Here is a 20,311-nt window from a genome sequence, read left to right on the forward strand (position 1 = left end):
AAAACAGAGAAATGACACATACTGTTCTAAAATGAATCTAAATAAGAAATACCAGCTCAGGTTTTAGGGTTTAATAACCACAGTATATTTATAATAGAGAATAAGTCTCTCTGTGTGAGGAGCATTTGATTTTAGAATGGGACATGGTGATCTCATACATCACAACTATGCATATGATCTCCATCACAACATGGCATATTGAGCAGTGGGCATATAGGTGAGTGGATTTAAAGGTCAACGTCAGAGGCTTACTGAAGGTAAGGTTCCTATGTGTAAGAGAGACCTGATTTTAGCCCGCCATGATGAACTCCACAAGTTCATTGAAAGTAATTAAATTTCACTTTAAAGATTAAATGTCTTTAAAAAAGAAACAGAACCTCAAACTTCTATTTTCCAACCATGTTCAGAGCATCTTACAGCAGGGTTTAGTTATCAGCATGGAAGAAACCCTAAATCTACTGTACTGTAAATTCTATTCCAGTCAAGGAACTTAATTTTTTCAGAATGTCTTAGAATTTGGGCCTGTCTAGATGTTGTGGGCGGTTGGGCATATGCAATTATTGTGGTTTAGCCCAACTTGAGCAGACCGCCTTGATCATCTCAAGTCTGGTTCACCAGAAGCTGCAAGGTTCCAAGACGGAGTGTGAATGTGTGTAACAGCTTGTCCAGACTGACTAGATCTTACCAGTAAAGCTTATTCCTTGGTTCAGCCAAAGGTTCCTGATCACTCAGTAGTTCAGTCCCTGGCTGATTCAGGGGTTGACATCAGTAGACGGAGCCCCTCGGCCCACGTGTGTGTGTGTGTGTGTGTGTAAAGGCTACGGCATTCAAAGAGGCAGATCAAGCTTGTGTGTGAGTGACTACAGCACCTGCTCCCCCACAGTCATGTGGTCATACAGTGAGTTGTAGGCACATGCTCCAATTATAAGTCTTAACTACAGACACTGCAGGCAGCAGCACATGGTTGAACTAGGCCCGGTTTAGAATGCTGGGCTTACCAAGACTAAGCTGGTATGGTAGCTAAACCACTCACCCCAACACAGTATTCTAGCCCCGAGCTAGAAAACTGTGTTGGGGCACATGCTCCAATTATAAGTCTTAACTACAGACACTGCAGGCAGCAGCACATGGTTGAACTAGGCCCGGTTTAGAATGCTGGGCTTACCAAGACTAAGCTGGTATGGTAGCTAAACCACTCACCCCAACACAGTATTCTAGCCCCGAGCTAGAAAACAGCCTTTTAAAATTGAGCACAAAACAAACCACACTCGGGCATACCTGAAACAACTTTGAGTGTATTTTTATTAATTTTATTTTTATTCTTTAGGGTTACATATTGATTATTGCTCATCTACCATTACCACTTGCAATATTTAAACATGGTTTTGACAACTTAACAGTAAAAGATTTTCTCATTTGTATTCAATAAAATAAATACAGGAGTGAATCTGATTTAGTTCCTATTAAGTTTGCTCTCCTCACGAGATGCTGGTGTGGACCTGGTGCACATGTTGCTGTGGGACCACAGATCATAGCAGCCATATACATGAGCCTGGATCTGGAGTCGGCAGCAACACCGCAACAAAAGTTCTGGCCTTCCAGAAAACCCGTACACACACACACACACACACACACACACACACAGATGGAGAAAGAAAACTCACGGGGTGGAGATCAAGGTTAAAAAGACATTAAAACAATGGGTGTAGCACATAGAGGTATGTGCTGACCCATGCAACGATCAGTGTGAGAGTTGTGTGCAAAGACAGTTGAGAAGACGAGACAGTCTGTAAGGGCAGTTCAGACAGATGACGGTAAAAACGTCGCACTCGGAACAGTGATCCAACAGAGCACATCTGTACAGTTTTTACACCATGTATAGTTTCAGCACAGAAAAATCAGATGACTAGGTGATGTCGGAAAACTTGATTTCATAAAACAAGCTGTGAAACAAGCTCAGAAACGCCGTGGCGATCCTACTGCGGACATGCTTAACACTGGTGTACCAGGACAACATAAAAAATACAACCCGACGGTAAATGATGCGTGAACGTGTACGAAAAATGAGAAGGGAAAAGGCGGAGGCTTAAGCAACGATGGTGTCCGAACATCACTCTGCCTCTCGGGCAGCGCACCAAGGGAGCCGTGGTACCAAAAGGTCTTCCTGCCCGCATCAGGGCCCTGGGCAGCGTTCCCTTTACGCCAAACTCGCGGGTGGCGAAAAACGAGGCGGGCGTCTGCCATAAAGATCTTTCAGAGGTGTGGCAAAATAAAAGTCCCCATTTTATTCGATTTGAGTAAACCAGTCACAAAGGCAGCTTTCGCACGTCACAGTCCTGCAGGCAGTGAATCTGAACTGGTTCATTCCCATCAACGCTCCAGACATGGAAACGTGCAGCTAAATCAATCCTGGCTTCCGCCCCCCACCCCCCACCTGCTTTTGTGGCTGCTCAAAGTCAGTGAGGGACCTGGTGAAGAAACATGGTACCGGTTTGACTGTACATTTGGTATCTCATTGAAATAGTCTCTACTTCACAGTATATAAAATGAAGGTTTGAGTACATTTAATTTTACACTAGAATACCATATCACATTTAATTGCTTATCTTTATAATGACAGAACGATTTCATGGGAACACAAACAAATGGGAGGCAGAAAATAGAAAAATCTTAATTTTCTGTATAAATATCTAAATATACACCCCTGCGATTGACTACACAGTCTGATACATGTCTGCAATAATGTTATCATTTGGAAATAAAATTCAGAGCTAAAGAATTTGTGAAAAGCTCATAGAGGGATATTTTAAAACATCAATACTGGCTTCATTTTAATACACAAACCGTGTGATCCTATTTGAGATGGTGAAGCTCTGGCCAGTGAAATAATTTGCTTCCAGTTTGAGTGACAATTGGGGAAAGAGGCCCTGCCCCACATTTATCAGTATCCAGTTAAATTTTAACTAGCCTACTTTTATTCAGAACCGAGATAGAACAGCGTTCTAAAATTTGTAGTAAAAAATCGACACAAGTTCTTAAAAAAACAAACAAGCAAAGAAAGCTCGATGCATAATGTGACCTAGAGACAGGAATGACCAGGACTCTGCAGTCCAACTACAATCTTGTCCCAGCTCATCATTCAACAGAACGAGGAAGAAAAAAAAAAACGTAAAAACAGAAAATAAACATTAAGACAAAAGACATATCAGTCACAAAAAGGTAAAAGATAAAAATAAAATAATAAAATGCACATTTGTTTAGTTTTCCGTTTTTCAGCATCAGCCTAGCCATAAATGAACAACAGAAGATCTCTAAATTACAGACAAATAATCCATGAAGCTAATATAGGATGAAAACGAATTCCCCATGAAAATGGTGCTAGGATTGGCCACCAGCAGTAGCAGCTCATAAAAGGATTAGTTATTTTATTCTAGCAGAAAATAAATAAACACTGCCGTCGCCATTATTGGCCGCACCCATGGCCAATGAGCAGACAACTTCTTCCCCCCTCCCCCCCTGAAAGTGAGGCTCTAGCCCCTCCCCTCAGTACGGACTGACGAGTTGCGCCAATGTCTCTAGTCTTCTTTCTCCATGTGCAAGGTGGTTTAGTATCTGTGGCAGAAAACAATGAGTTGAGTAACAGGTATGAATCAGTGAAGGATTGCAATTTACATGAAGCAGAAGCAACACCTTGCACAGGCCGACACGGTGACATTTAAACAGAGCAAAACTGAGACAACCAATCAGAAGCAGGAGACCGTGACACCGCGGTGGCCACACACACCTGTAGTAATTTGGCTTGAAGGGTCCGTTCTTGTTGAGGCCCAGATATTTGGCCTGTTCATCAGTCAGCTCGGTCAGGTGGGCATCAAACGTGGGCAGGTGCAGGCTGGCCACATACTCATCTGGGTAAAGTCAACATGTGAGGTTTAATCGCTCCGTACGCTCCAGTAACCTGGGCGTAATGTGTGTCAGAGTCAGGCCACCTAGTGCCGAGTCTATTTTCAACAACCAATGAAGATGGGGGACCAAAAAAACAGGCCCTCATCGTCAGTCTGCGGGTGGAAATGTGACGAAGCCCTAATTTACCAGCCTGTACTGACTCTAATTAGCTCCCCCATATTTTTGCAACTCCTGCTTCCGGAAATGAAGCGGCTACACGCACATGCCATCAGACCCAGCTCCCTGGAGACCTCCGCCTCAGTCAAGTGTTCATCACAGTAGCGATGTTGAACTACGGGGGGGTGAGGAGGGGCGACAGAGAGACTGCAGCCCCGCCTCACGGCACCCTGACAGGCTGACCTACATTACACGCTCCCGTTCCTGCCTCTCTGTGCAGGCAGCATGCTGGGTCACATATGGCCCAGCTCGGTGTCTTTCAGCTCACTGCAACCTGCTGACCCACTGCCCCCGACAGCCCGGCCCCCGCAACCCTGACTGTGACCGCGAGCGTCTTAACGGCCCGGCACGGATCGCCACCGGTCTGGCTCTGTGTGTGAGGAGAGCGGTTTGGACTCCAGAGGCACGCCACGCGAGCTCACGCTAACCCCCGTGCGGGTGCACGCGTGCGCGCCTTACCCATCTTCTTGGGCAGGAGGTAGACGTCCTGTTTGTAGCGGCCCTCCGGAGCGTTGTACAGCTCGATCAGCGCCAAGGCCTGGAGATGGAAGGACACGGACCAGAACTCAGTTTCCACGGCAACCGTTGGGCAGAGTACGTGTGTGTGTGTGTGTACGCGCCACGCTCACATGCAGCTCGGGGACAACACACGGCTACTTAACATCCAGGTAAAGTGAGCCAACCGCTCCTCTAACAAGAGGCGGAAGCGAAGAGTCCGTCTGCCACACAGGGGTCAGTGGCCGTAACAGACACGGACAGTTCAGGGCGTCTAACACAAGTGGTTATGTGCTGCGTCTCACCTGGGTGGTGGCCGTGATGGACAGGACGAAGGTGGGTACGGTGGAGCAGCTCAGGTTGAGGAGACGACCCTAATGAGGAGTGCGTACACACACACACACACACACACACACACACACACACACACACACACACACACACGTTACCTATTTCCAGACAGTAGTTGTCACCTACACAACATGTGTCACAATTACATGCCATAAAAATGACCTGCGTTATCCTCCGGGGGGGTATGAGAGGAAGCAGGATATGAGACGATGCGGGGATATGAGCAGTGTTCATTTTGACAGCAAATTTTGATGTAGTTTTAATTTTAGTCTTTTGACTAAAATGTCATTTAGTTTTAGTCATAATTTAGTCATTGGAGTTGTTTTTAGTTTTAGTCTAGTTTTAGTCGACTAATTATCATTAGAATTTAGTCGACCAAGTATCAAAAGAATTTAGTTGACTAAAATATAAATGGTGTAGTCATTATATACACTTACACAAAATTAAACACAGAATATTATTGTTTGTATGTGCAAAAAATATAAACAACTTTATTGACCTGAACTTGGTTATTGAGCATAACAATAATACCTGAAAAGCATATGTAGTTTATGAACAATGCAGATTACATTTGTTATAAAACTGGGTGCCATAAAAACAGCAATGCCATAGCCTGCAGATGTTCATTTGTAGTTTTTTTCCCCGACATCATCGTCCCACATGGTTTACACACGTGGTCTTGTTTTTCTCGAAGTCAAAGGAGAAATGTGTCCATATATCGCCGCTCATCTTTCTCCACTTTTCCTGACATTGTCGAGTTAACTTTGAGTTGAATTTCATGAGTGACCACAGTTCACAGGCTAGGGTTGTGTGCGATGTGAAGACGTTAGTACTGATTGGATGGTTACCCGGTTTGTCCCGCCTCTCCATGTACGCTAAAGTAGTTACGGTTGGATCTCTTCTTAACTTATCCCTACCTTTCACAAAACTAAATCAGGTCTGATTGGATGTCGCCGCTGGCCAATATTTTCGTCTTGTTTTTAGTCGTTGACGAAAATGTCCATTAATTTCGTTTCGATAGTTTTTAATCCGTTCGTATAGTTTTTATTTAGTTATCATCTCGTTTTCGTTCATTGACGAAAAGTATGAAAAATTTTTCATCAACGAAATTAACACTGGGTATCAGGCGACGTGAGGGTATGAGGTGGAGGGGTATGAGGCGACGCAGGGTATGACGGGGTATGAGGCAACACGGGGGTATGAGGCGACGCGGGGGTATGACGGGGTATGAGGCGACGCGGGGTATGAGGCTACGCGGGGTATGCTCTTACCTCCGCCAACAGCACTATTCTCTTCCCATCAGGCCAGATCACATGGTCAACTTGTGACCTCACACGCTCCCAGGTCAACTCGGGGGTTCGCAGACTGGCCTGAGAAACACAAGAGCAGGATCAGGCAAGCGTGCTCTGCTCGGCTATGCCACAAAAACGCACAGGACACACACGACCCGGCAGCAGAGCGGCCGGGGTCACCGGGGTCGCTCACCACATCGATCTCGGTGTTGGAGTGGCCCATGTTGCAGACGATGCAGCCATTCTTCATGCGGTCCAAATTCTCCCTCACCACCACGTTCTTGTTGCCTACGAGGAGCACACATCATCGGTGAGCAACACAGCCGAGCTCTCTCGCCCCAGCAGAGACAACTTACTGCAGTCTGCACAAACCTCCCCATGGCTGGCCCACTGAGAGCTACTTTACAGTTCTGCAGTTCTGTTAAATTAGGAAGATTTTACAGGGAATATTCCAGGCCCCTGCAGCCTTGCACACAAGCAATAGGTCGATACAGACCTCCATTACAGGGCAAAGGTCACGCGAAAAGGTTTTCCCGTAAGCACCGAGGCAGCTCTGTGGCTTCACCTCAAACACTACATGGACAGAATGGCAGCCGGAAAACAGCCATATCTCATCCCTGTTAACCTTTAAAACGAGCAGCATTAACTAACGTACTCACTCTGAAGTGAACGGTAAAAGGACTGAATTATGCATGACCTGCATTACGGAGGCAAATAAACAACCTGCTCTGTTGTTCACACCATACACGCGCTGCTCAAACCCTGGCCAAGTACCTGGAGACCAGCTCCATGAGCAGTGTGTGATATTAAAACCTATTTGTTCCAATTTTAGGAGACGACATACTACACATCACTCTGAAAATGACATCAACGAGAGTGCATGTGAACGCTACTGATGCAGTTTGACCTTATTATGGCTTCATAATAGAGTAATTAGCCTCGGTGAGCACGGGTGTAGGTGTTGAACTGAGCAACAGGATGAAACCATTAATCTACAGCAGAGCTGTATAATTGTTGACATTTTCTGGTTTTTTGCTCTGATCATGGACCTAGTTTCTCAGTACATGTTCTAAATGAATGGGTTAAAAAAAACTGGGTGTGGCCGGAACCAAGAGTGACTCTGGGTGGGTAGAGGGCCACCTCCACTACAAGCACATCGCTACCACAAGGCTGAGAGGACTTGAGCCTGCCAGCTTGGCAGCAGGACAGCAGAGGGCCCGGCAGGGGTCAGGGGTCGGCTTCCACGGTTCTGGGGCGACAGACCTGTGCAGGTGATGACGATGTCCACTTGTCTGATAACCTCGTTAAGCTTGACCAGTCTGAAGCCGTCCATGCTAAAAGGGGAAAAGAGGTGACACAGCTGAAACCACAGCAAACCAACCCCTGACCTTTGATCCCTGACCCTACTCCCCAGAACAGGAATTATAGCGTTGAAGTACCAGGCCTGCAGGGCACAAATGGGGTCGATCTCTGTGACGTAGACAATGGAACCCATCGCCTTCAGAGCGGCACAGCAGCCTTTTCCAACCTAAAACACACACACACACACACACACACACACACACACACACACACACACACACACACACACACACACACACACACACACATTATGTGGTTCTAAACGTTATAATATAGTTACAAAGCCGGCGTATATCCATGATCGAGAATTCGATTAGCACCACCGGGCCAGCAAAAATAGTTGCAAATAAGTTTGAGAAGTGGGGCCTCTAGTGGTTACATTTGGTATTTATTGTGAGCATGGACCTAGTTTGGTGGTCTGACTCACCTCTCCATATCCACAGACTACCACCTGCTTCCCTCCAAACATCACATCGGTGGTCCTCTTCAAACTAGACACACACATATAAAAAAAAACATAAAAGAAAATGTACTGAATTCAAAAATGATCTATAGCTAAGGAAATTACAAGCAGAGAAACTTTTAAATTAATCAGAATCCTTTTTCTTTCTCCTTTTTTAATGCCATAAACTGCTAAATGAATGTTTAGCTCACCCATCCAAGATGGACTCCCGGCAACAGTAGAGGTTGTCAAACTTCTGTTTGGTGACAGAGTCATTGACGTTCATAGCAGGTACACACAGCTTGCCAGCCTTGGACAGCTGGTAAAGCCTGGGTTGGAAAATAACAAACGTGGAAATGCAGTTACTGTTACTTAAGCCAGTTACAGTTACTTAAGCCTGTCACTGTTACTTAAGCCAGTTACTGTAACTGAAATGTACTGACACTGGAAGTTGGAGAAAACCCAATAGTGGAAAACGGATTTGAAATGATGCACTTTTGCAGCGCATTGAAAAAAAGGAGTGTTGATGGAGCATTCAACCCCCTTAAAATAACCAAGATTCATCTGGATTACAAATGAAACTTTTCACATTCTGTGCCGTTTTATTTTAAAAGCCTTTAAAGTGATCCTGGTTTTGAAAGGAAAGGAACTAACTAAAGTTTTTGCAAGTATTCAACACCTGTGCTGAAGCACTAGATTTAGACAGATTTACTGACAGGGACATGACGTCTAACTATGAACCATTAAAAGACCACTTCATTAGTCAGACTGTGAATCTGAATGAAAGCTCTGAAAATGAACAATATTTTAGGATTTGGGTCAAATTCTAAATACTATGGCCCAATCCCATTTCTCCTCTTCCCACCCCAAGTCTGCACTCCTAGGGATAGGGTGTAGGGCTAGATAGGTAGGGGGAAGTTGTTACAGCTACTTGGCCCTCCAAACAGAGGCTTTTCGGAGGCACTACACAGTGTTATGACAGGTTCCTCAGTAAGAGTCGCTAAGCAATTTGGCTGTGCTAGTGTCCAGAACAACCCCAGCAGGTTCTCGGTTAATAAATTCTCCAACAACTGTTCTATTACCTTAATGTCAACGTATTAACGTCCATTTCAGCACAAAGAAATTTGCTGGTAGTATGCAGACTTCTCGGTAAGTAGCTAGCTAATGTAACAGCGTTTTTAATTGTACGTGGCAAGCGTGACAATCCATTACAATTTTGGCATATCGTTATGACGCAATTCCCCCCTCTGAAGACACACGATGCCCAAAGCGTCCTGTGGCGATGCTGCTGGACTTTACTGCTCTTCTAATATGAATGCAGACAGGCAATGTTGGCCAACAGAACGCCGCTAGCAGTCTGCTAACGAAATGGTTAGGTGACCGGTTGATGTGTGAAACTGAAGCTGTGAATGACGACTGCAGACAACCACAAACGGATGTCTGCCGCCCTGGCGAGGGAGATCGCCTCAGCTGAGATGGCATATTAGAAACATCCGGAACAACCTGGAGCTAATCTGACTCAGCTGGTAATTTAGCCAAAAGACTAAATGCAGTTAGAACAGCACAAGAAGGTGATTCTACCCAAGTACTGTGAATTACTAAACGTTTACCCTGTTTACTTTTTCTTCAGCTATAGCTACACAGATCTGAAATGAAATTGTTAAAAATGATACACAAAAAATATATCATCTTACATATTTACTTTTGGTACTCATATGGATCTGAAAGTGTCGGTTGCTTAACTTAAACAGACTTTTACTCTAGTAATATCTCCCAAGGGCACAAGTAACAGTCTATTATCTACTATTGCAGCCTGGTCATAAGGAGAACAGAATACCATGTTTATACATGCTAAGTACAGCACACCTCTGGGATTACAGACTAATTAACCTGTGGAAACTTTTACAGGAGCAACCTACTCCCATTACATTTCACATTTAACTTGATAAACCTCAACACTAATAATGCATTATTCAAGCCCTGTTATTCATATTTCCAGCCACTAGGTGGTGTCACACCCTTGCGGACGTGGAGCTCTATAGGCACTGAAGAGGCTCTTAGGAGCCTAAAGTGGAGATCTAAATTGACCGAAAATACACTTGACAAAGTGATCAACAGTACTAACTTGTCAAAACACTCGGACATTACCACAAAACTCGGACGTTAACAGGTTGACATCGGCGCCTGTGGGCGGTGTGGTGTGAGGAGGCCCAGGACTGGGTGTGGGTCGTGAGGTGACGTGAGGCTCACTGCTCACCTGTGAACTCCAGTCACGCTCTCCTCCACGATGCCTTTAATCTTCTTGAACATGCTGGGGTACTTCTTATAGATCCAGTGGGTGAGGTCACCGCCGTCGTCCAGAATCTGAGGGACAATGGGCAGGTGAAGCAGACAGCATCCCCTCTAGGGCCGGCGCACGGATCTAAAAGGCGGTGTGTGAGGTAAAGGGGCTCGTTCACCATGTTGGGCTGCCAGCCCTCCACGTTGACGCAGCGGTCGATGCACCACCAGAAGTCGTCCTCGGACTCCCCCTTCCAGGCGAACACGGAGAAACCTGCTGGGGGACACGATAGCATTACAGAGGCAGCACAGTGAAGGAGGGAGGGAGGGAGTGAGAGAGGGAGGGAGGGAGAAGATGAAAGAGACTCACCTCCTTCTGCTAGGGCGGCTGCCACTTCATTCTGGGTAGAATAGATGTTACACGCGGCCCACCGGCATTGAGCCCCTAGTGCGGACAGGGTCTCCATTAGCACCTACGAACACACACACACACACACACACACACACACACACACACACACACACACACACACACACACACACACACGTGTGACAGGTGCATGGTTATCTGAACGAATACAAGGTGTATGTAAACATGAGTGACAAATGATAAAGTGAGGGAGAGAGAGGCAGTTTGTGTGTGTGTGTGTGTGTGAGAGACATGGGCTACTCACAGCAGTTTGGGCAGTGATGTGAGTACAGCCCACCACTTTTGCTCCAGCCAGGGGCTTCTCCCCCTGAGCCCTCTTCCTCAGAGCCATGAGAGCTGGCATCTCTGCAGAGTGCACGCACACACACACACACACACACACACACACACACACACACACACACACACACACACACACACACAGACAGACACGACCTTCTCAGAGATGCTGACACATGCAGCTGCATTACAAATACAACCCCGTTCATCTCATGTCTTCAGAAACAAGATGTCTTCCACAGGCCGGACTTTAGCAGCAACTTTATTCCCCGAGTATTCAGAGACAATGCTGTACTTTCCCTACACAGTACCTATAGAGGACGACCTGAGAGCCCTTCTGGCCTATTGAGTGGTTGTGTGCCCACTCGGTGTTCAGCTGCGTGGTTATTTAGGGGTGTAGCAAAAAGCACCATGTTGTCTCAGCACACACCGAACATATGGGCCCCTCAGCAGCCCAGGAAGAGCACTACAGCTCAGGACACACACACACACACACACACACACACCTTCTCTCATGCATGGACATACAAAATGCCTGGTGTGCAACAAGATGCCGAACTCGAACATAATCTACAAGCAACGCACAAACCCACCCACCCACCCAAAATATACACCCTCGACATACAGGTCATTCGCTCCTAAAACTAGCCTCGGCGGTTTAGGTGGGATTAGATCTAAATCAAACTAATGCCATCAGCATTCAGGAAAACAAGAAAGCAGCCGGAGTTGCACAAATCAACCAGGAGGGGGCACTGTCCCACATACCTTGCTCAGCAATCTCGATCTCGCGGCGACCAAAGTCCGCCTGTTTGATGTTCTTGATGCAGAAATCTCCATTACCCTTGGAGTTCTTCTGCTGTTTGTCGCGAGGGGAGGTCTCGTCATCCGAGCTGTCAGTGTAGGAGGCAGCTGCAAAAGGGGTCCAAAGACGTACGTGTGAGAGTCACAATCACACACACACACACACACACACACACACACACACACACACACACACACACACACACACACACACACACACACACACACACACTTGTCTGCATTGCCCGCTCAGCTGGTCCTGTGTGGTTTGTGGCAGTACCTCTGTCAGCTCTGTCAGTGTAGGCCTAATCCACTTAGAGGCCTGCCACTGGTGTAACACAATTCTTTCCCCCTCTCTCTCTCTCTCTCACACACACACACACACACACACACTAAACTTGGTGCTCTGTAAGTATACTTTGGCCACAGTGTGAGAGTTTGTGTGTGTACAGGACGTTGAAGACACTGTTCAGTTCTTTTTTCCCCTGTATAAATTTTTAGTGACTTCAGGTCCTGAAGCACTCCGGGACCACGGTGACCGAGGAGATGCTGCTATATTTCCCACATCATGCTTCTGAATCTCAAGTCTTGGATCATGTACAGATGAATCAGGGGGCGTCGGTGTTGGTACCTGAGCTGTAGCTGTCGGTGGAGGACTGGGAGATGGAGCGGGACAGAGACCGGCGGCCGATCTTGGTGGGCCTCTTGTTGAACTCCTGCTTCTGGTCTGCAAACTGGATCTGGGAGGGGGAAGGGGAGACGGGTTACTGGTGCCGCCCAGACACCCCGGGGGCCTTTGCTCCGAGAGAATGGTGCAGAGTAATGGCGGAGGAGCATTGTGAGGGCTCACCAAACCACTACAAGGAAACCGTGGCTGGGAAGTGGGAGGTGTCCCCTCTGATCTATGAAGTGCAAAAGGCCACGCCCTCACACAAGGCCACGCCCTTGCGGGGCCTGATCATGACCACGGGACGATGAGAAATCGTCAGGGGTGGAAAGTAACTAATCACATTTACTCATTACTGTAATTGAGTACTTTTAATGAGTAATTTGTAATTTTCTGAGTAGTTTTTGAAATATGTAATTTTTACTTTTACTTGAGTACATTTTGACCCAAGTAGTTTTACTTCACTACATTTGAATGCCCTCACATTACTGAGTAAAAAAATATTGATGGTGAAAAATTAAATACGGGCAGAAATTTTAACTTCTGAGTCCCAGAACTGAAGGCCAATTGCATGGCCTTGCCTTGCGCGCACCCTTTCCATTGTCTCATAATCAGGTCGTAATGTGGTGCACTGTTTTTTTCCAAAAGTATGAGATTGTTCTATCTTTAAATCTTCTATCTATCAGGTTCTGTGGGATTCTGTGGACATTTTATTGTGAAAAGTGGAATCCTGTGGGCACTGTATTTTGAATAGTTGGATCCTGTGAGCGTTTTAAATAGTGGAATCCTGTACACATTTTGTTTTAATTTGAGATGTGGGATCCTGTGGTCATTTTATATTTTATTTTGAGTTGTAGCAACCTGTGGGCATTTTATTGTGAATAGTGGGATCCGGTGGGCACTGTATTTTGAATAGTTGGATCCTGTGAGCACTTATTTTTAAATTGTGAGATCCTATTTTTAAATTTTTGATGTGGGATCCTGTGGGCATTTTATTGTGAGTAGTGGAATCCTGTTGCATTTTAGTTTGATTTGTGGCATCTTGTGGGCACTTAATTTTGTGTGCATTTAGTTTTTTGAATAATTTGTAATTTAAATTTCTTTATTCTTATCATAGTGTTGTCCGTTGGACAATAGGACTGAAAATTGTTTGCACTTTATGGTACAGGTTGTGACTGTCCTTGTGCTGTGAGGAAGTATGTTCCTGAGCCCAGCTGATCTTTTTTCAAGTGTGGATGTGCACTTAAATACATTTTGAAATCGATTAAAACAACTGAATTTTTTGATTCATGATTCATCCATGCATTAAATAACTGAAAGTAACTAAGTAACTTTTACTCAAATTACATTTTAAATGAAGTAATTTTGTACTTTTACTCGAGGAAATTTTGAGATGGGTAATTTTACTTTTACTCTGAGTAGATTTTAGGCAAAGTAATGATACTTTTACTCAATTACAATTTTTCAGTACTCTTTCCACCTCTGGAAATCGTCAAAAAATATAAAGAATAAAATCAAATGAAAACGCAAAACATAACCCAACTACAGCCGACTCAAAAATGGCATTTAATCGTCCCAGTTAATCGACAGATACAAAACCTGCAGATCTGGTATCTGATCTCTGTTTCAGTGCGTACTCGTACAAGTTCAAAGTTCATCAAGTTCATGACTGTGCAGCCTCCATGGGGCCTGCAGGCTTGCGGGGGAACACGCATCCCTGAGAAGGAGGAAGTTGAAAGCACGGTTCACAACGGAAGGAGGCAGACCTCAAGACCCTACCCACCTACCACCTTCTACTAGAAACAAAAATACACAATTCATATCCAAAAACGCTGTCGGGAAACGCTCAACGCTGGTGGAGTAATTAGTGAAAATGACAGATGCATCAGGTGGTTCTTCCTTTTTGATAAAATCCTGTGAGCAGGAAGTGGCGGTTTTTAAGACGAATAAGCACAGCAGAGTTTTAGCAAGAGAACAAAGGTCCTAGTCTTACTAAGGAGGCCCACACACAGAGCAGCAGTCTGAGGACACAGTCGTGACTCATACGCGCTTAATGGGACACACACACACACACACACACACACACACACACACACACACACACCGGAATCACGCAAGGTCTAAAGTGGTTTCGACTCACAAAGAGGAGGTGTTGTAACACAATAGCCCAGATTAAACAGCCTTGACTCTTATGGGAAGAGAAGGGCCCCCAGAGGCCACATGCTTGTGTGTGACCTCTCCTTATCAATGTTTTACACAGCGCTAACTTTGACTGTACCACACACCGTGTACAGAACAGCCTCTGAGGAACAAATTTGGGACAAGAAACTGATAAAGTAACTTAGTGACACGCTCCGATGAAGATAGCAACGTGATGTGCATACGCGCACGGACACAAAAACGCAGACGCACAGAATAAACGCGATCGTGAAGGATTATACCGAAGAACGCAAACGTTTCCGTACGGCAAAGGCAATCGTGCACCCAGACACGACTCTGCCCAGATACTCGCACACCGAGCCCGTTCGTTTCCACTACGCCGCCTTCGGCATACGTTCAAATGCACCTGACCCGGCACGCTCCTCTCTGGCGAACCGCGTGTCGCCGGCCCGGCCCGGATGGAGCTGGTCCGGCGCGGGCGCTCTTACCTTCCGCACGGAGGGCTCGCCGCCGCCCCCGTCCTCCTTCTTCAGCATGACGGGGACCGGGTGTGCGGGAGTAGGCGCTGGGCTGGAGCTTGTCCGCCTGCCGCGCTCCGGGTCGGTCCAGACCGGTGCCACCGTCCGCCCGCACAATGCCTGATTGTTCCTCGGGCCTCTCCCGTTACTCCTTTGTTAATTGCTCACAGGCTGGAACGAACATGGCTCGTCTCGCAGAGGGCCGGGCATTTTCCTGGCCTGGCCCGCGGTTTTAAACCGGTGTGCGTGTGTGCGAGCGAGAGAGAGAGAGACTTCAGCCTGTCTTTTTTTCTTTACGTAGGGAGGGTCGGAGAGGAAACGGGAGCGCTTTGAGCCCGGGACGGAGCCAACGGCGCCTGCGGTGACGGCGGACACAGACAGCAGGCTGTTGGCATGCGTGAGAGCACAAGAAGGCGTGGACGAGGTGGCGTGCCATGGGTTGTGCCACACTAGCGAGCGAGCCGTGCGACATCAGCTACGCCAGGCGTCACGGTGAAAGGACGGCGTATCGGTAGGAAGCCATCTTTGAAACAACGACCCAGAAGGCGAGGTGGTCGAAACGTCGGAGTCGTTACACCCCCACCCCCCCCACCTGAGCGGTGGGAAAACACCTTGATGCTCAGGAAGAAGAAAAACCCGAAAAGTGAAACAAGGAGGAAAAATCCCTTGAAGCTGACCAAGTATTTATTCCTCCCTGTGCTTACCGGTGACTGCAGTCTCAGAATAATTACGTCAGGGTCAGTATGTTCTGAACCACTCTGTGCTGTACGGTACAAAGCACACACACAGGGGTTGGGGGGTTGGTGGTGTTTTGAAAATGTAAGAAAGCATTTGAACTCGTCACACTTGCCACTTTCCTTTAAGCATCAGCCCATTTGAAGGACTGCTGAAGTGAGTTCTTTTAATCTGAGAGATAATATGGGTGGATTTGTGGATTACAGGAGAAAATCTGCCTTTCAGGGGATAACGGAGAAGCCATATGTGTGGAGGCCAGCCTGCGTAGAAGCCCAGAGCGAACCGTCTTGTGCGAGAGGACGATGGGGCTGTGGGAGACAGGAAGGCACAGAGATGCAGGCGTGTGCGTGTGTACAAGCGCAGCATGATAATAGCGCAGACTGCCGCAAATACAGAGGCGTCGTGACAACCGAGAGAGAGAGAGAGAGAGAAGCAAAGCTCACACACATTTCCTGCGAGTGGGAGAGCGAGGTCAGTACCGAGCCGTCACGTTTAAAGTAACGCTGACGGGGAGCGTGGCAGACGAGAGCGAGCTGAAGCGTAAATGATTCATCCCTCATTTAGCGCTGAATCACTCGTCAATGTCATCACGGACGCTGCCGAGACCGACTCTGCGGCTACAGGAAACACTGCAGCCGAACTACGGCTTCGCGCGGTCGTAACCTTTCGACTGTAATCTCGTTCACGTTAACTGCACAACATTTGCGGAAGCGCCCGCGTTCTAAAAGCGCTGAAGCATAAACAACGGATGGAAGTACAGTGGAAGGTTTCGAAGAAAGCATTATCACCTAAAAACAAAAACAAAAACCCAAAACATAGGAGGTCAAGCGGACCTGCCCGGAGCCGAGCAGTGCTGCTCAGAGTAAATCCTTCAGCAATTTGGGTCATGTGCCAAAACAAGCGTTTATTCAGGAAGGGCCAGGGGAGAACATGGGTGCACCATAACGACTCCACTGGGTGGCACCATGGCATTCTGCTACCTCCAAACAGAAGGAGCACCGAGAGTAACTGAGTGTCTATGCTACTAGCCACCACTAATCCTTAAACGTGGACATATTCCTGTAATCCCGTAGGCTCATAAAAGTGAAGTGACAACTGGCTATATTCATGGATTCACATAGCCGTTTAATTTAAACAGCACAGCGGGAGGCTCTCTAGGAACAAAAAGGACAGACGGGTTTAACGAGCGGTGCTTTCAAGTAGGTGATCTTGGCAACAGTGATGTAAAGGTTGTGCGGTGTTTTCCAGACACATCCCTGCGGAGAGCACAGTGGCTTCCCTGCCCCGAAATGGGACGGAGAAACTTGTTACCCTCAAAGCCCGGGTGAGCTGAACCCTGGTGTACTGGAGCAAAGGAACCTGGGTAAAGTGTACACGGTGCTCCAAGGGAACTGCTTATCTTCGGATGAGCTTTTTCAGGTGTAAACTGGTAGCTAAGCAAATTAATGATTGCTTATCCCTCTACCCACAATTCCTAGAGTAAAACCAACAACCCATTGAGCCCGAGTTAATCCTCCTGACCCTGAGCCATGAAGCAGATATGTGACAAATTCAATGCATGTAAAGCAGGATTAAGTGTTGGTATTCAGGTAATTAAAGCTATTGTGTTCTCTCACTGAATTTTTACACAGAGAACACACAACTAATATTTTTTACTTGAAGGTGCTTTTCTTAATATTAACACGTGGACTTGTACGTTATATTTTCAATTTACATAACTATTTGAAACTTTAAGCTGGCACATACTTAGAACTCTTCCAACAGGCCACAAGAATGAGTCTGATACGGGTCCACACCAAAACCCCATAAAGATGCTTCAGATGTTTTCTACTTCCCTGAAGCACGAAGGCGGCCCATGCTGTGGTCTCCAGGCGTGAAGAATGGAAGGTTTTTCTCCCTCTGCTGCAGGGGGCTGTCGACCTTGGCTGTGCAAGGTCAAGGGTACCGAACCCCCCCGCCGCCATACTGTGGCCAGAGATAACAAACAGTACACATGTTGTGGAAATTTGATGGTGACAAAAAAAATAAAAATAAAAAAGAAATTTGCTGACAATGCATGGGCATATTTGTTAAACATGGACATCCATCTGTCCCCTCACGTCCCACCCCCTGGAACCATGAACTAAAATGTCATGAATCTAAATCTCTTCAGATCTGATGAACCAGTAAGATGGAGGATACGAGAGCCCTTTTTGATGGTTTAGGATTAAAGGATCTTTTAATATTGGAACCATAGCTATCTGCATAAAGAAACATGGTTCTGAAAGGTTTAGGGTTAGAATGAAGCCGTCTCAGCATCATCCTTTGACCTACTGGAAGAGTATTAAACATTGTGACTGTCGAGATTTCCAAGTATAAACCAGATTAAAGTAAAAGGAATTCTGCACAAACTCTAATCATAAGATACTAATAGACACCAGCATGTCTCACAGAGACCTGCAGCAGTAACATTCAACCACAGATCCACTAAGAAAGAGACTGAAGCTTTCTTCCACAGTAAGGAATTACATATCTAGAGGTAAAGAAAGCAAATGTAGAGAAATATAGCAAAAGGGAGAACATTTTCTCCATTTATTCAGTTCCATTCATTCTCAGAGGGATGTGCTACTATGGAGTGGCACGCTAGTACGGATAGACGTGCTACTGTAAGGGGGAAAACAGACTGATGCATCAGGATCATTTTCTATAGACGTAGCAGACAGAACTGGGCAGTTCTCTTGTCAACGTACTGAACTGCACGATATTGGCATGCAGGCAGTAGCATTAAAAACACTGCAGGTGGTTTCGCATGCTTTGAACTAGAATGCTCACTCTCACAATGCAGAGAGGGAGAGGCAATTGGGATGAATATATGAGCTACCGAAAAACAAAAGTGCATTCGGAACAGTTTGAACAGAAATGTCTAGAGTTATAGTCCAGGACGACAAGTTGCTCCCTCTGGAATACATGTTAAACATGTAAAACGTTAAGGTAACGTTTCCTTGACTTAAGTCACCTCAGCTTCCCTGTATTCCTACTGGAAGGCCACGGTGAAGACGGCCACGGTCCTTCTTCACGCCAACAAGTGCCTTTCTGCACCCATGCACACACACACACGGACATTTCCACCAAGCGCCTTTTACAGTAATTACGACATTTACAGAAGAGGGAGAACTTGGCAGGGGTGAGCGAGCAACATTTGTAACGTGACGCCAGGTGGAAGATATGTTGTGCCGCCATGTCGAGAGAGATAAAGTGCAGTGAAAACCCTGGACAGGGTCCATCCTGTTAATCACCACAGGACATTTAACCAGAGGCAGGAGACTAGACCCACGTTTGTGAATAACAGGGTTCACATAAAATGACAACCACAGCCCATAATGTTGCCTGGAGGGTGTGGTACACTCAGCAGGAGACAGCGAGGAAGCATTACAAAAATATCCAGACAGATAATATGCATTTTTACTTAAATGAGGACGTCACTCATTTAGAGACTTAACGAACTGGACTAGAAGGTATTTTTGTGGACAGACCATTCAGGCTTCTAAATGCACGTTCAAGAACGTGAATTTCTGAAAAGAGGACAGGCTGAAAATGTGTCTTTTCAAGTTGTATGATGTATGCTAAAGTGACATTTTCTTCCCTCAAGATCAGGAGACTTGGTTAAAACACTTGCCCTTTCCAACCTGAAAGCGTTCAAGCAGTGAACCAGTACTGAACTTTGAAGCCGTTTTTCCAGTCGAAAGACCGAGGTGAAGTCTTCAGATGAGTTCATGCTAATTCAGTCATAAACAGAGGGCAGTCCAAAGATCCACAGTGGAAACTTAAGGAGGAACATGGAAGAGAACTCTGTAGTGGGGGGGTGGGAACAAAAGTGGATTACAGTTTAATTAGTCCTGGTTTTCTGTGCATACATGTCCATGTGTGTGTAGTTCATGTTCAGCTATAAGGTAGATGGTGCACACAGGTCAATAACAAAAACATTTAAGTGGAGTCATCCGATACGATTCCCAGCCACTGTCAAAACAAACCCTGGCTCCCTTCTGCCTTGAGGAACCTCTGGATGCCGAGCTTCAGATGTGCAAAAAGGCAGAAATGTCAATAAGAGACGTCACAAAGTACTGCTGCAGGCCCTCCTGCGATGTCTCGGAAACGAGGTGACCGGGGAGAACATGCCTACATGGAAACGGTACTAAGAGCTGCAGGTCCCCGAAGTGACATCAGATGTGCCTGAAAGGGAAGACGAGACTGCGGGACTTCAAAGTGCAGATCGGATGAATGCATCCCCCCCCCCCCCCCCCCCGTTTTTCATATTCAGCGGCGCAGGACAAAGGGCGTCTTTTGAATACGGCAAAGCGGCTACATTGGCTCAGAGCACCGGTGCTCTTCGACAACAGCAAA

The 20,311-nt window shown here is 46.4% G+C and overlaps 1 protein-coding gene across 4 annotated transcripts in view; it reads right to left on the reverse strand.

The window, feature by feature from the left end:
* Positions 1-1,284: 1,284 nt before the first annotated feature.
* ahcyl2b (adenosylhomocysteinase like 2b) overlaps positions 1,285-20,311 on the reverse strand; it is a 30,259-nt gene continuing 11,232 nt past the window's right edge. For 2 of the 4 annotated variants that reach the window (XM_077004910.1, XM_077004913.1), the window contains exons 2-17: positions 12,483-12,591; positions 11,816-11,959; positions 11,016-11,116; positions 10,712-10,814; positions 10,521-10,618; positions 10,319-10,425; positions 8,274-8,390; positions 8,047-8,110; positions 7,697-7,785; positions 7,521-7,591; positions 6,451-6,545; positions 6,237-6,335; positions 4,920-4,988; positions 4,579-4,657; positions 3,785-3,905; positions 1,285-3,612 (exon numbers count right to left, since the gene is read on the reverse strand). In XM_077004910.1, the coding sequence (XP_076861025.1) occupies positions 3,606-3,612; positions 3,785-3,905; positions 4,579-4,657; positions 4,920-4,988; positions 6,237-6,335; positions 6,451-6,545; positions 7,521-7,591; positions 7,697-7,785; positions 8,047-8,110; positions 8,274-8,390; positions 10,319-10,425; positions 10,521-10,618; positions 10,712-10,814; positions 11,016-11,116; positions 11,816-11,959; positions 12,483-12,591 (1,473 nt within the window). In that variant the 3' untranslated portion in view covers positions 1,285-3,605. Of the gene's footprint in view, positions 3,613-3,784; positions 3,906-4,578; positions 4,658-4,919; positions 4,989-6,236; positions 6,336-6,450; positions 6,546-7,520; positions 7,592-7,696; positions 7,786-8,046; positions 8,111-8,273; positions 8,391-10,318; positions 10,426-10,520; positions 10,619-10,711; positions 10,815-11,015; positions 11,117-11,815; positions 11,960-12,482; positions 12,592-15,166; positions 15,446-20,311 lie in introns of those variants that run through there. The other 2 variants (XM_077004912.1, XM_077004911.1) reach the window with 2 other exon arrangements.

This window comes from Brachyhypopomus gauderio, chromosome 5 (genome assembly GCF_052324685.1).
Source record: "Brachyhypopomus gauderio isolate BG-103 chromosome 5, BGAUD_0.2, whole genome shotgun sequence".
NCBI lineage: Eukaryota > Metazoa > Chordata > Actinopteri > Gymnotiformes > Hypopomidae > Brachyhypopomus > Brachyhypopomus gauderio.